The following is a 16,782-nucleotide window of genomic DNA, read 5'->3' on the forward strand; positions in this document are numbered from 1 at the left end:
CACTAGTCCGGACTTGACCATGAAAATTGCAATGAACAAAAAGAGGTTTGACCCAGCTTCTAGTGTTGAGCGAACAGTTCGAGCATAGTTCGGGTCCGTACCGAATTTTGGGGTGTTCGTGACACGGACCCGAACCCGAACTTTTTCGTAAAAGTTCGGGTTCGGGTTCGTCGTTCGGCATGTATTTTGGCGCATTTTGAAAGGCTGCAAAGCAGCCAATCAACATGCATCATACTACTTGCCCTAAGATGCCATCGCAGCCATGCCTACTATTGGCAAGGCTGTGATTGGCCAAGTGCAGCATGTGACTCAGCCTCTTATAAGCTTGTGCGCACGTCGGGACGTGCTCACTCCCGATGTGAATAGAACAGGGTTAGACGCAGCTGATGCTAGGGCGAGAATAGGCAGGGATAATTGAATAACTGGAAGCAAATTTCTCTCCTCCACCTGTGATTCATCTGAACAACTGCAGCTGAGCTGCTTTTTTGATAGGGATTGGCTATTTTTAGAGTGGCCAGAGTGATTTTTCCATCCACATGTACCGAAGCTGACCGCCGGCCGCCATTTTGCGACTTGTAGTGCTGCAGCAGAAGCTGCCACAGTGTGCATTCCAAAGCTCCAAACAAGTCAGACATCTACACCTGGGATTCAGACCAATAGCGATTTAGCAGCACAGTCCAAGGCTATTTTTTTTAAAGGTTGTGCAGACCATTTTGTGGCACATGTTACTGGGCTGATAGGCGGCGGCCATCTTGGGACTAGTGCTGCAGCACAATCTCTCCCAACGTCCATTAATCACTTGTAATAGTGGTCTGTGCCATAGAAATCCTACATCAGGGACTTGGGTGTGCTTGTGTCACCCCTACTAATACCAGTCCACCTGTAATCCATACAGTGAAAAGACTGAAAGTATTCCAGTGAGGGAATTTTTTTTTTATTTAAAAAAGGCCAAGTTAGTTTATCTGGCGTTCAATATACTAGATACAGTTAGGCCTGCGTTTCAGCAAGCCATAACCTCTGCCATGCTACCTCTGTCTTCTGTCTGGGTGCTGAGGCCTAAGTCAAATAAAGCGGTCTTCTGCTGTGCTGGGGGATATGAAGCTAATCTCTGACCTCTCTCCTCTGTCTGGGTCCAAAGGCCTAAATCACTGAAAGAGGCCTTCTCCTGTGGTGTGTGATATGATGCCAGAATATGTGCTGTGGGGCCTCTCTCCTCTTCCTGGGTGCAGGGGTCAAATAAACTAAATTGTGGCCTACTCCTGTGGTGGTTGATATGATGCCTGATTCTCTGATGTGGAACCTCTCTCCTCTGTTTGGGTGAAGGGGTCAAAGTAACTAAATGGTGGCTTCTCCTGTGGTGGCTGATATGATGCCAGAATATGTGCTGTGGTGCCTCTCTCCTCTTCCTGGGTGCAGGGGTCAAAGTAACTAAATGGTGGCTTCTCCTGTGGTGGCTGATATGATGCCAGAATATGTGCTGTGGTGCCTCTCTCCTCTTCCTGGGTGCAGGGGTCAAAGTAACTAAATGGTGGCTTCTCCTGTGGTGGCTGATATGATGCCAGAATATGTGCTGTGGGGCCTCTCTCCTCTTCCTGGGTGCAGGGGTCAAAGTAACTCAATGGTGGCTTCTCCTGTGGTGGCTGATATGATGCCAGAATATGTGCTGTGGTGCCTCTCTCCTCTTCCTGGGTGCAGGGGTCAAAGTAACTAAATGGTGGCTTCTCCTGTGGTGGCTGATATGATGCCAGAATATGTGCTGTGGGGCCTCTCTCCTCTTCCTGGGTGCAGGGGTCAAAGTAACTCAATGGTGGCTTCTCCTGTGGTGGCTGATACGATGCCAGAATATGTGCTGTGGTGCCTCTCTCCTCTTTCTGGGTGCAGGAGTCAAAGTAACTAAATGGTGGCTTCTCCTGTGGTGGTTGATATGATGCCTGATTCTCTGCTGTGAAACCTCTCTCCTCCATCTGGGTGTAGGGGTCAAAGTCTTTCAAAGTCGCCTTCTCCTGTGCTGATTGATATAAAGCTGATGGTTGTGCCATCTGACATGGTTGCCAGGGTCTGATTCAATGGGGGCCTACTCCTGTGGTGGGTGATCTAAATGCCTGATTCTCTGCTGTGAAACCTCTCTCCTCCGTCTGGGTGTAGGGGTCAAAGTCTTTCAAAGTCGCCTTCTCCTGTGCTGATTGATATGAAGCTGATGGTTGTGCCATCTGACATGGTTGCCGGGGTCCCATTAAATTGGGGCCTACTCCTGTGGTGGGTGATCTAAATGCCTGATTCTCTGCTTTGAAACCTCTCTCCTCCGTCCGGGTGTAGGGGTCAAAGTCTGTCAAAGTCGCCTTCTCCTGTGCTGATTGATATAAAGCTTATGCTTGTGCCATCTGACATGGTTGCCGGGGTCTGATTCAATGGTGGCCTACTCCTGTGGTGGGTGATCTAAATGCCTGATTCTCTGCTGTGTAACCTCTCTCCTCCGTCTGGGTGTAGGGGTCAAAGTAACTAAATGGTGGCCTACTCCTGTGGTGGGTGATATGATGCCTGGTTCTCTGCTGTGGGACCTCTCTCCTTTGTCTGGGTGCTGTGGTCAAAATAATAGTAAGTGACCTTCTCCATTGGTGGGTGATTTGAAGACTGATTCTGTGCTATGGGACCTCACTCCAATTAATATTGTTTAATTTTTATTTATTTTATGTTAACTCATCATTTCCCTATCTACATTTGTTTGCAGGGGATTTAACTACATTTTGCTGCCTTTTGCAGCCCTCTAGCCCTTTCCGGGTGTGTTTTACAGCCTTTTTAGTGCCCAAAAGTTCGGGTCCCCATTGACTTCTATGGGGTTCGGGTTCGGGATGAAGTTCGGGTCGAGTTCGGATTCCGAACCCGAACATTTTTCGAAAGTTCGGCCGAACTCGTCGAACCCGAACATCCAGGTGTTCGCTCAACTCTACCAGCTTCCAATAAAATCCAATAAAAAAAATTCTAATTAAATCCTTTGTTGCCTATGCTCTCTGCCTCTTCAGTGAAGATCGATTTAGTGAAGCAGTTTCTTCGAGCTCTTAACATTTGCCCCCTAGGGATGTTATTTATTACATGCGGGGGATGACACGATGTTGCCAACAGAGTTGTGTTCCCTGCAGTGTCTTTTCTAAATGTAGATCATACAATTTTATTGCTGACACTGTCCCCATAAAGGAGATATCACAACATACGCAGTTTAGGGAGTAGAAAGGGTTAATTTCCCGGTGAGAGGGGGCACCATAACTCCTGAGCCCGGAGGCTTACTGGATGTTTGAATTGGGAACATGTGCTCCTAATGGTCGAAATAGAAAGCATGACTTGATTTTACAATATCGGTGAGATAATGTATGGTTTTAAGATATTTCGTAAAGGTTTTTATTTATGTTGGGTGTGTGTTTTTTTGGTGATTTCCCTCCCCCTTGAGTCATGTGGTATTGACAGCTGTTACTGATTAGTGCTAAACATGCTTTAAGGGAAGGTGAATAATTGCACTTTTGTATGTCATGAATAGTGATGAGCTGCAGGGGTCATATTCTAATTTGTGATATTTTGCGAATATTTTGTAGGATATTCGTCGAATATTCACAAATTCGAATATTCGTTATATTCTACATTCTTTTTTTTTTACTCGAAAATCGGCAAGGTAATGTTTGCGCAATATGCAAATGTTACGCGATCAATACAGGCGTGGGTCACAAACGAATATATAGCACTATAGAATATAGTGCTATATATTCGTTTTTAGAATATTTGTCATTTTTTCAATCTGAACACATGATTCCTCCCTGCTTCTTGCTTGTGGGCCAATGGGTCATTGGCCGACAATCAACTTAAGCAGGGAGGAATCATGACTTCAGATGGAAAAAAAATAATGCATATTCTAAAATACGAATATACAGGGTGGGTCATTTATATGGATACACCTTAATAAAATGGGAATGGTTGGTGATATTAACTTCCTGTTTGTGGCACATTAGTATATGTGAGGGGGGAAACTTTTCAAGATGGGTGGTGACCATGGCGGCCATTTTGAAGTCAGCCATTTTGAATCCAACTTTTGTTTTTTCAATAGGAAGAGGGTCATGTGACACATCAAACCTATTGGGAATTTCACAAGAAAAACAATGGTGTGCTTGGTTTTAACGTAACTTTATTCTTTCATGAGTTATTTACAAGTTTCTGACCACTTATAAAATGTGTTCAATGTGCTGCCCATTGTGTTGGATTGTCAATGCAACCCTCTTCTCCCACTCTTCACACACTGATAGCAACACCGCAGGAGAAATGCTAGCACAGGCTTCCAGTATCCGTAGTTTCATGTGCTGCACATCTCGTATCTTCACAGCATAGACGATTGCCTTCAGATGATACGAGATGTGCAGCATCTGAAATTACGGATACTGGAAGCCTGTGCTAGCATTTCTCCTGCGGTGTTGCTATCAGTGTGTGAAGAGTGGGAGAAGAGGGTTGCATTGACAATCCAACACAATGGGCAGCACATTGAACACATTTTGTAAGTGGTCAGAAACTTGTAAATAACTCATGAAAGAATAAAGTTACGTTAAAACCCACCATTGTTTTTCTTGTGAAATTCCCAATAAGTGTGATGTGTCAAATGACCCTCTTCCTATTGAAAAAACAAAAGTTGGATTCAAAATGGCTGACTTCAAAATGGCCGCCATGGTCACCACCCATCTTGAAAAGTTTCCCTCCTCACATATACTAATGTGCCACAAACAGGAAGTTAATATCACCAACCATTCCCATTTTATTAAGGTGTATCCATATAAATGGCCCACCCTGTATAGCACTATATTGATTATTGTGCTATATATTAGTTTTTTAGAATATTCATAATTTTTTTCCATCTGAAGTCATGATTTCTCCCTGCTTAAGTTGATTGCCATCCAAGGAAGGAACCATCCTACCAACTAGAGATGAGCGAATTTCTTAAAAGTTCGATTCTGTCTGATTCGCCGAATTTCATCCCAAAAATTTGTTTCGTGACTAACTACTTCATCATGAAAAGCATTTTTTTGTAAGTAGCAGTTGCAATGACAGGGAGCTGCAATAGCGCCGCCCCCGTCATTGTACCCCTCAGATGTCGCGTTCATACATGATCGCGGCATGTGAGTGTAAAATTAACAATAAAAAAATATTTAATCAAACTTTCCGCCTCCATTTGCTCACGACTGGTCGGCTGCCGCCATCTTGCTCGAAGATCTCGGCCAAAATCCTGTGTGGCGCGGGATGATGAAATCTCGCGGCCGAGATCTTCAAGCAAGATGGGGGCTGGTGGCCCATCGTGAGCAAATGTAGGAAGTAAGTTAGAATTTTTTTGTTTTTTATACTATTTCAGGTTAAATTGATTCACTGAAACAAAGCACGAGGAAATTCGGCTTCTAGGAAAATCAAATTTATCCTGAAATTCGGATCGAATTCCACTTCGTGGGATTCGATTCGCTCATCTCTACTACCAACCATGGCAAAACAATACATGTAGAAAGAGCTAACTTTTCCCCTGTTTAATTACTGGAAAATATTGTAACCCAAAAGTAATAGATATAGGATTTCAAACTAAACATGAGTTTACTCCTTACAGAATACTCTTTCTAGATTGTTTCCTTGTTGAACTGTTACTTTTCTAACACAGCTGAAAATACAGCCAAACCTATGAATAAGTCCTCCAGAGGAGTTCCACTCTCCTCCAAATCACAGCAATACAGTCATGTGGACTTCAACAATTAATTGATACTGCTGTTGATTCATTATGTCATAGACCTCATGGATGACACATCATGTCTCTTTGTTTCATGCAAAAAGCATTTGTTATATGGGTAAATTCCAGTGATTTTGTATGAAATAAAAATACAAAAAGATGTTTCATCTATGATTCGTGAGTATGACATAAGGACTCACTAAACAGAATAATCAATTTGATTGTTAAAGTCGGCCTGGTTGTATTGCTGTAACTGTTACTTTTCATGGAAAATTACTTTGGCATAATTGGCTTAAAGGTAGTCACTCATCTCCAAAATCGGGTTCAAAGAAGGCATACTGCTATATATAGGGTAGGTTTCCTAAAGCATAACCATATTATTGTCACGAAAAACCTGTGTGCTAATCCTGAGAACTACTTATTTTTAATTTTATGTAAATAAGTTGCAGGGCAGAGCCGCTCTGTGCAGTAGACCTGGCTTCTCCTGCATCATCATTACCAGCTATGAAAGCTGAAGAACTGTGATTCAAACAAGAAGGAAAGGACTGCATCACTGGCAAAGTGATGATGCAAGAAATAGAGTGGCCCCACCCATGTTGTTGGGGCTAAAAAATGACTTGGCTTGGATTTTAACATGCCTGATCCTTTGTTCCTACAGGAGATAAGACTCTACTAGAGGTGTCTGGCAGTGGCTTATTTCACTCTTGCTATTGATATTCTTCAGTCATCAATAATTTACTCTTTATCTACTCACCACTTTCCCTTCACACTTTGCCACAAACATTGTTCTCTGGGGTTCCTTCAGCCAAGAATCATACCTGAAAGGCAGATAGTCCAGTCCATTGTATAGCCCACTAGACATAGACATCAGTTCTTCATAGTCTTCAGCTGTTGCAGGTAAAAAATCAATGTTTGGAATTGAAGTTTTATCCAACACAGTATCACAATGCAATCCAGACAAGTGCCCCAACTGAAAGAGAAAAAATATCTAATTAATCAGGCAATGTTTACCATCATTCTTGAGATTGATAGGGTTCCCAGAAATCAGACTCCTCATAATCCGATGCTTGACCTCTACACTGGGGATATGCATTAATCTTGACATAAACAATTTATCCAATCCAAACTGAGTTTTTTTTACAAGTAAAATCATATAATGAAAGACTCCGTTAAACCTTTCACCTTTTTTTTCTGCTCTACTTTAATCCCTTTTTGCCAATGGACCTAAATACAATAGAACATGATAGTATGTCCTTGTGATCGTGAGCGTACAGAAGCTGGAACTGCAGGAGCTGCGATTGATAGCTAAGCCAATTTCTCTGGGCTCATTCCGTGGGTGGACTAGCCATAGACCCTACAGGGAAACTTCCTGGTGGGCCAATACTTAGATGACCACCTGAGTCTTCCTCACAGCTGGCAGCCAGGTAAATAATGAGCTGATAGTTGCTGGGAGCGTCAACTTCTTATGTACTTGGTCGGCAGCCGCAGGTGCCCCTCTGACCCCTGAATTTAACTTTATTGCCATCCAGAGGCAACTGGAGTAGGAGGACAGAATGTGGCATTTAGCTCTGCCTACCACAGAGGGGCAGCTTCTGGGGAGGTATTTTTTTGCTGCTGGGGTTTGTGATGCACTGTGCTATTTTGTTCTGCAGTGGTGGCATTATGGTATTGCTGGCCCTGCCTACTTGTGTTGCTCTGCATATTTGTGTTGGCCAGGCTTTATGTAAATTTGGACCGACCTACAGAATAGGGACTTTTATTTTTTTCCAGAGCCACCTTAAATTCCCATTCCCCCCTGGCTCCTTCTTTGATTCCAGTTACAAAGACCCCCAGGTCTGCCACTTGTATAAGCTTATTCAGCCCTGTTAGTGATGCAAAGATACTAAGGATTTCAAAACATTTCTATGGACTTTTTCTATGCATTGTCTATGTAATCAAATAAATCAAGTCCCTTAAATAAACTGAATTTTTTTTGTTAAAATATTTTATTCACATATAAATGGGAATAAAAGAAACATTTAAAAAGTGCTAGTGTATTTAGTGCTTGCCGGGGATAGTGTATTTAGTAGTTGTTTGGGGATAAATAACTTCACAGGTGCCCCCAGCCTGCCTCCGCTAGGTAAAGATTCATACTTACCTGCTCCCTGGCTCATGTGTGTCTTCCTGTCTGCGGTTTGTTTACTCCCTCCCAAGCATGGGCATGATCTTCTGTTTTATTGCAGCCAATGACTGGATTTAGTGGTCCACAAAAGACACGGACTAAAGGATGGACACACAGGAGTCACCTCGCAGGATTGGAGTAGCAGAGAGTAGGTGCAATTCTTTCCCTAGCAGAGGCAGGCTGTGGACACCAGTGAAAAGATACGTTTTCCTGGACAACATCTTTAATGATATCTTCCTGGCCTGTCTAGCACTTCTGAGATGGCTGCAGGCATGCCCAGTTGTGAACCTCCTTCTCTGGTCTTCAGTACTGAACATGTACAGCACAGTTTAAGGCATTATAACTAAGGTCCTTGTAGCAGCATAAAGATACTAAGACAACTAATTATCTATCACTAGGGTTGAGCGAATCAAAGTATCCAGAGTGGGCTTGGATACAAATTTTAGTGAAAGTTTTCTTGTGCTTTGTGGAATCAATTTCCCCTGAAATGGGGGTAAAAAATCTTGTGCGCGATGATGTATGATGGCATCATGGGATCTTCAATCAGACGGCGGCCTCTTCTTGCTCAGATGGATAAGGTTAGTATTTTTTTTTTTACTGATTAATCCCTGAAAGCCCTCATTTTTCATCTCAGATACCACAATCAGTGATGAATGCTGCATCTGAGGGCTTCAATGACTGGAAGGGCGGCACAATCGCTGTTTCCCATCATTGTGCCCGCTACTTACAAAGAAATGCACTTCATAACAAAGTAATTTGTCACAAACCAAATTTTTTTGTGAAATTCAGCAAAACAGCCGAATCTAATTTTTTAAAAATTCACTCAACACTACCTCTCACCACAAGAACAATATGCTTATCACTGTTTTTGATAAATAGATGCCTTAGATTTGATAGAACATAAAATATATTTATATTTTGGATTTATCAAATTTATTATTTTAAAAACGTTTCTAAATTCCTATGAAAGTTAAATAAATCGCAAAATATTGCTAACAGATAACATTATTTAAGCTGGTATTGTAGTCGGTACATTTCTACTAACTCTGACTCCGAATCAAAACTAGTTTTGACTCTGACTCCACAGTCCTGGTTTAGATCCTTGTCTGCCAACAAAATGACCAGAAACCTCATGCGTTTTACCTCATTAAAAATTTCCAGTAATTATAAACCTTTTACATCACACTTCCTATCAACTTTACTTACCATCAGGGAATCCAGTTTAGCTTTCTCTGGTATGAGGTGCCCTTTATTTATACCAGATTGGCTGTAGCCTTTATCATGGAATTTGTCATGTAAATCGTTTGCTTGTGCTACAAATTTGTCATTATTGGAGTGGATTCGACGTAACCGTAAAGACTGGTCCACCGGAATTTCTTTCCTGACCTGAGGATAATGAAAAGAATTGTCATATTAAAGAGTATTTGTCAAAGTTGGCTTCCTGTATACATCAATAACAATAGAATCATTATCCTCCTTCATAATCAAGGCATCAAGGAATTCTCTCCGTGATTGGCTGTATTTCCAAGTAAGTTTCATATTCAGCTTAATAGAATTTAGAGTCTGTAAAACTGTTCTAAATTGAAAGTGAAGCCTTGCAAATAAACAAAATGTCATCAATATATCTCAACCATGCAACCACAAAACCAAGTCTGACAATGTTCTGGACTTCCTCCCTCTCCCACAGTCCCAGGGAACACATTTGCATATAAGGGAGCACATCACCCCCATAGCAGTGCCCTGTAGATGTAGGAAATGGTAGTCCTTGAACACAAAAAATTGTGTCAAGATAAATTACAAAAGTATCTAAAGGAACTCTTTCAAATTCAGCTCCAAATTTGTAATTTCAAAAAAAGAATTTAGATGCACTGATCCCATGGTTGTGAGATATTGACATGTACGAGGCCTCCACTTTGCACGTCATCAATGATATTTCCAACCTATGTCAACATTCTGTCATAACTTGATTATTTAAAAAAAAAACTACAACCTTTTCTTGACTTATCATGCAGAGCTAACTACTTAATCTCTAAACCCCTAGAGTGCCTAGTCTATTCTTACCTCAATAATAATAATAACCTTTTTAATCATCCAATACTGTACCTCTCTGTTAACTCTCTCCTAGATCCACTCTACACTGTGCAGACACTGCCCTTATCAAAGTGCCAAATGACCCCAGATAGTGACTACTTTCTGTTCATTCTTCTAGATCTCTCTGCAGCATTTGACATTGTAGACCACCAACTCCTAAATCAGGAAATTCTAGCACTCCAAAGGTACAAATATAAATCAAGATTTTATTTAAATGTGGCATTTCAGTTCAGAAGAACCTTCGTCAAACTATTGCTGTTCCTAGTTGAGTAGGTAGGAAAATTGGCCCCAGGGAAAAGTGTATCTACAGTATATGCACTCCTTCATTATGCCCTTGTATAACTTAGTGTAGATAAACTTTTCTCTGGCACAAATCTTTCTGCGTAGTCAAGCTAGAGCGACAATAGCTTTATGAAGGTCCTTCTAAAATTAATACAAATAAGTCACAGGGGCCTGATGGGATACACCTAAAGCTATTAAAAGAGCTTAGCGGTGAACTTGCAAAACCATTAACAGATTAATTTAACCAATCACTGGTAACAGGAGTCGTCCCAGATGATTGGAAATTAGCAAATGTTGTGCCCATTCACAAGAAAGGTAGTAGGGAGGAATCAGGCAACTATAGGCCAGTAAGCCTGACATCAATAGTGGGGAAATTAATGGAAACCATACTTAAGGAGAGGATTGTGGAACATCTAAAATCCCATGGATTGAAAGATGAAAAACAGTATGGGTTTACTTCAGGGAGATCATGTCAAACTAATCTTATTGATTTTTTTTGATTGGGTGACTAAAATAATAGATGGCGGAGGTGCAGTAGACATCGCTTATCTAGACTTTAGTAAGGCTTTTGATACTGTCCCATATAGAAGGATTATCAATAAATTGCAGTCTTTGTGCTTGGACTCCCATATTGTTGAATAGATTAGGCAGTGGCTGAGGGACAGGCAACAGAGGGTTGTAGTCAAAAGAGTATATTCAGACCATGGTCTTGTTACCAGTGGGGTACCTCAGGGATCTGTTCTGGGACCCATAATGTTTAATATCTTTATCAGCGAAATTGCAGATGACACAAAGATTTGTAACAGGGTTGATGTTCCTGGAGGGATACACCAAATGGAAAAGGATTTAGGAAAACTAGAGGAATGGTCCAAAATCTTGCAACTAAAATTTAATGTTGATAAGTGCAAGATAATGCCCCTGGGGCGTAAAAACCCAAGAGAAGAATATAAAATCAGTGATACAGTCCTAACCTCGGTATCTGTGGTAAGGGATTTAGGGGTCATTATTTCAGAAGACTTAAAAGTAGGCAGACAATGTCATAGAGCAGCAGGAAATGCTAGCAGAATGCTTGGGTGTATAGGGAGAGGCATTACCAGTAGAAAGAGAGAGGTGCTCATCCCGCTCTACAGAGCACTAGTGAGACCTCATTTGGAGTATTGTGCGCAGTACTGGAGAAAATATCTCCAGAAGGATATTGATACTTTGGAGAGAGTTTAGAGAAGAGCTACTAAACTAGTACATGGATTGCAGGATAAAAATTACCAGGAAAGATTAAAGGACCTTAACCACTTCCCATCTGGGCCCTTTGCCCCCTTCCTGACCAGGCCAAATTTTGCAAAACTGACATATCTCACTTTATGTGGTAATAACTTTGGAACGCCTTTATTTATCCAAGTCATTCAGAGATTGTTTTCTCGTGACACATTGTACTTCATGATAGTCATAAATTTGAGTCAAAATATTTCACCTTTATTTATGAAAAAATCCCAAATTTACCCAAAATTTGAAAAATTCGCAATTTTCTAAATTTCAATTTCTCTGCTTTTAAAACAGAAAGTGATACCTCATAAAATATTTATTATTTAACATTCCCCATATGTCTACTTTATGTTGGCATCATTTTGGAAATGTCATTTTATTTTTTTAGGACGTTAGAAGGCTTAGAAGTTTAGAAGCAATTCTTCAAATCTTTAAGAAAATTGCCAAAACCCACTTTATAAGGACCAGTTCAGGTCTGAAGTCAATTTGTGGGGCCTACATAGTGGATACCCGCATAAATGACCCCATTGTAGAAACTACACCCCTCAAGGTATTCAAAACCGATTTTACAAACTTTGTTAACCCTTTAGGCGTTCCACAAGAATTAAAGGAAAATGGAGATAAAATTTTTAAATTTCACTTTTTTGGCAGATTTTCCATTTTTATCAATTTTTTTCTTTAACACATCGATGGTTAACAGCCAAACAAAACTCAATATTTATTACCCAGATTCTGCGGTTTACAGAAACACCCCACATGTGGTCGTAAACTGCTGTATGGGCACACGGCAGGGCGCAGAAGGAAAGGAACTCCACATGGTTTTTAGATGACATGTCCCATTTGAAGCCCCCTGATGCACCCTTACAGTAGAAACTCCCAAGAAGTGACCCCATTTTGGAAACTAGGGGATAAGGTGCCAGTTTTATTAGTACTATTTTTGGGTGCATATGATTTTTTGATCATTCATTATAACACTTTATGGGGCAAGGTGACCAAAAAATTGGTTGTTTTAGCACAGTTTCTATTTATTTATTTTTACAGCGTTCACCTTAGGGGTTCAGTCAAGTGACATTTTTATAGAGCAGATTGTTACGGACGTGGCGATACCTAATATGTATACTTTTTCTCATTTATTAAAGTTTTACACAATAATAGCATTTTTGAAACCAAAAAATTATGTTTTAATGTGTCCATGTTCTGAGAGCTATAGTTTTTTTATTTTTTGAGAGATTTTCTTATGTAGGGGCTCATTTTTTGCGGGATGAGGTGACGGTTTTATTGGTACCATTTTGTGGGACATACGCGTTTTTGATCACTTGGTGTTGCACCTTTTGTGATGCAAGGTGACAAAAATTGCTTGTTTTGACACAGTTTTTTTTTTTTTTTTTTTACGGTGTTCACCTGAGGGGTTAGGTCATGTGATATTTTTATAGAGCTGGTTTTTACGGACGCGGCAATACCTAATATGTATACTTTTTTTTATTTGTTTCACTTTAACACAATAATAGCATTTTTGAAACCCAAAAAATGATGTTTTAGTGTCTCCATGTTCTAAGAGCTATAGTTTTTTTATTTTTTAAGAGATTTTCTTATGTAGGGGCTCATTTTTTGCGGGATGAGGTGACGGTTTTATTGGTACCATTTTGTGGGACATACGCATTTTTGATCACTTGGTGTTGCACCTTTTGTGATGCAAGGTGCCAAAAATTGCTTGTTTTGACACAGTTTTTTTTTTTTACGGTGTTCACCCGAGGGGTTAGGTCATGTGATATTTTTATAGAGCTGGTTTTTACGGACGCGGCAATACTAAATATGTCTATTTTATTTTATTTTTTCTATTTTTAATTTTTTTTTTTATTCCTTACTTGGTTTTTTTTTTTTTTTTACATGTGCAACTTTTTTTTATTTTATTTTTTCAACCCTTTATTTTATTTTTATTTTATTTTACACTTTTCGTCCCCCATAAGGTCATACAAGACCTCTGGGGGACATTTACTTCACTTTTTTTTTTTTTTTACACTGTTGATTTCTCCTGTAACTGGGGCTGACATAGTAGCCCCAGTTACAGGACAAATGCACCCCTATAGAGGCTGTACAGCAGCAATCCTGCGCTGTACAGCCTCACAGCAGGGCTGATCGAGGTCTCTGAGAGACCTCACACAGCTCCTGCACTCTCCGGTCACGGCGGTCACGTGACCGCCGGGCCGGAACAGGAAGCGCACAGCGCTTCCTGCTCTGCAGACACAGCGCTCGGTGAGCGCTGTGTCTGCAGCGATCGTGAAGGCAGGGACACCTGGGCACTGTCCCTGCCTTGTCTTAGGGTTGCCCTGCTGTCACTGACAGCGGGCAACCCGATCAGCAGCTGCACGATTAGCGTGCAGCTGCTATTTCTGACAGGACGTTTTAAAACGTGCTGTCAGAAATAGACGTCCACCCATAGGACGTTTATATCCTATGGGCGGACGTGAGGCGGTTAACATGTATAGCTTGGAAGAAAGACGAGACAGAGGGGATATGATAGAAACTTTTAAATACATAAAGGGAATCAACAAGGTAAAAGAGGAGAGAATATTTAAAAGAAGAAAAACTGCTACAAGAGGACATAATTTTAAATTAGAGGGGCAAAGGTTTAAAAGTAATATCAGGAAGTATTACTTTACTGAGAGAGTAGTGGATGCATGGAATAGCCTTCCTGCAGAAGTGGTAGCTGAAAATACAGCGAAGGAGTTTAAGCATGCATGGGATAGGCATAAGGCCATCCTTCATATAAGATAGGGCTAGGGGCTATTCATAGTATTCAGTATATTGGGCAGACTAGATGGGCCGAATGGTTCTTATCTGCCAACACATTCTATGTTTCTTCCAGACCAAAACATCACATGCCGCATTTAAATAAAGTCTTGATTTGCATTTTGACATTTGGAGTTCTAGAATTTACTGATTTATGCTCTGTGATGAGATCCCCATTCTAAACACCCATTAGAAATTGGGGAGTGCCACACTCTATTGAACCACCATCTCCTACTCTGCATGCTCCAATCTAGTGGCCTTAAAGGTTTTTTTTCTGAGAGGTTTGTACTGTTGACGTATCTTCTGGATAGATCATCAGTAGAGATGAGCGAATTTCTCAAAAATGTTATTCGGTCGGTTCACCGAATTTTCCAAAAAGATTTAATTTGATCCGAATTTATTCATGGCAAATCGTGTTAAAAAACATATATTTCCTGGTTGCAGAGAGCCTGTATAGTGGTGTAGAACACTGTGCCTTGCAGTAACATTCATAGGGAGTCTGCTGTGGTAGAGAAAGAATATTCTGAGTCAGTATGACACGCATATGACAGGCGTCGCTCTTAGAATCCCTGCACCCTTTACTTATTTTGACAGTATGTCTACAGAACCTGTTCTATTAAATGCTTATATAAGTAGAGCCCCCCTGAAAGAGTGGAGAGGGTGTCAGCAGTAAGTTTGTGTTGACGTCACTAATTATTTTGCCCTTCCTCTGATCCATCAGAACAATAACCTCCAAAAAACGGGTCCTGTCTGTTGAGCATCCGCCTTCAATCGGTCAGCATTTGGTTAGTAATCCATCAGTATTGGTAAAGTAAAAAAAAAACATGAATGGATCCAAAACAGAGATGACACGTCAATAGAATATTTGCATGTCTTCTGTGTTTTTCACCCACTCCTGCTTTTGGCTACCAAATCATGAGCCAATTCTGATGCAAAATAGGGACCATGTCAAACAGGCCTTAAAGCTGCTACATAGACAGGATCAGTTGTGCGTCTCATTTTTCTTTTCTTCTGGCAAATCAGAAGAAGGGTCAATTAAAATGATGTCAACCAGGGCAAAAAAAGCAAACTAGTGGCACAGTCATGGAGTGGGGAGAGTGGGAACAGCATTAAAAATACAAAGAGTGGCCCAGTGTCACAGTGCTAATGTGACAGCAGCATGAGGAGACCACAGAGTGGTGAGGTGGCTGCAGCAGCATGAGGAGAGCACAGAGTGGTGATGTGGCAGCAACATAAGGAGACCACAGAAAGGCTCAGTGACATAGTGGTGAGGTGGCATCAGAATGATGAGACCACAAAGTACTGAGGTGGCAGCAGCATGAGGAGACCACAGAGTAGCCCAGTGACATAATGTTGAGGTTGCAGAAGCATGAGGAGACCACAAAGTGTTGAGGTGGCAGCAGCATGAGCAGACTACAGAGTGGTAAGGTGGCTGCAGCAGCATGAGGAGACCACAGAGTGGCCCAGTGAACTAGTGTTGAGGTGACAGCAGCATGAGGAGACCACAAAGTGGTGAGGTGGCAGCAACATGAGAAGACCACAGAGTGGTCATATGGCATAAGGAGATCACAGAAATCCGCAGTGACATAGTGATGAGCTGGCAGCAGCATGAGGAGACCACAGAGTTGGCGAGTGACATAGTGGTGAGGTGGCAGCAGCATAAGGAGACCACAGAGTAGTGAGGTGGCAGCAGATTGAGGAGACCACAGAGTGGTGAGGTAGGAGCAGCATGAGGAGACTACAGAGTAGCCCCGTTACATTGTGGTTAGGTGGCAACAGCATAAGGAGACCACAGAGAGGCCCAGTGACATAGTGTTGAGGTAGCAGCAGCATGAGGAGAGCAAAGAGTGGTGAGTGTTGGCAGCAGTAAGAGGAGACCCCAGAGTGGTAAGGTGGCAGCAGCATAAGGAGACCACACAGTGGTGCGGTGGCAGCAGCATAAGGAGACCACATAGAGGTGAGGTGAAAGCAGCATGAGGAGACCACAGAGTAGCTCAGTGACATTGTGCTCAGGTGGCATCAGCAGAAGTAGACCACAAAGTGGTGATATGGCAGCAGCATGAGGAGACCACAGAGTGGTGAGATGGCAGCAGCATGAGGAGACCACAGAGTGGGGAGGTGGCAGCAGCATGAGTAAACCAGATTGAGTAGGTGGCAGCAGCAGAAGAAGACCACCGAGTGGTGATGTGGCAGCAGCATGAGGAGACCACAGAGTGGACCAGTGACAGTGTTTTGAGGTGGCAGCAGCATCAGGAGCTCACAGAGTGGTGAGGTGGGAGCAACATGAGGAGACCAAGATTGTTTTGTTGGCATCAGCAGGAGACCACAGAGTGGTAAGGTGGCAGCAGCATGAGGATACCACAGCAGCATGAGGAGACCACAGAGTGGCCAAGTGACATAGTGGTGAGGTGGCAGCAGCATAAGGAGACCACAGAGTGGCCAAGTGACATAGTGGTGAGGT

At 41.8% G+C, this 16,782-nt stretch overlaps 1 protein-coding gene across 1 annotated transcript in view; it reads right to left on the reverse strand.

Moving 5' to 3' along the window:
• LOC120988606 (histidine N-acetyltransferase-like) overlaps nucleotides 1-11,389 on the reverse strand; it is a 38,434-nt gene extending 27,045 nt beyond the window's left edge. Inside the window, exons 1-3 of the mRNA XM_040416179.1 lie at nucleotides 11,366-11,389; nucleotides 9,105-9,284; nucleotides 6,492-6,707 (exon numbers count right to left, since the gene is read on the reverse strand). Coding sequence (XP_040272113.1) covers nucleotides 6,492-6,707; nucleotides 9,105-9,284; nucleotides 11,366-11,389 — 420 coding nt within the window. The remainder of the gene's footprint in view (nucleotides 1-6,491; nucleotides 6,708-9,104; nucleotides 9,285-11,365) is intronic.
• Nucleotides 11,390-16,782: the final 5,393 nt, after the last annotated feature.

The sequence above is a fragment of the Bufo bufo genome, chromosome 1, assembly GCF_905171765.1.
Source record: "Bufo bufo chromosome 1, aBufBuf1.1, whole genome shotgun sequence".
Lineage (NCBI taxonomy): Eukaryota > Metazoa > Chordata > Amphibia > Anura > Bufonidae > Bufo > Bufo bufo.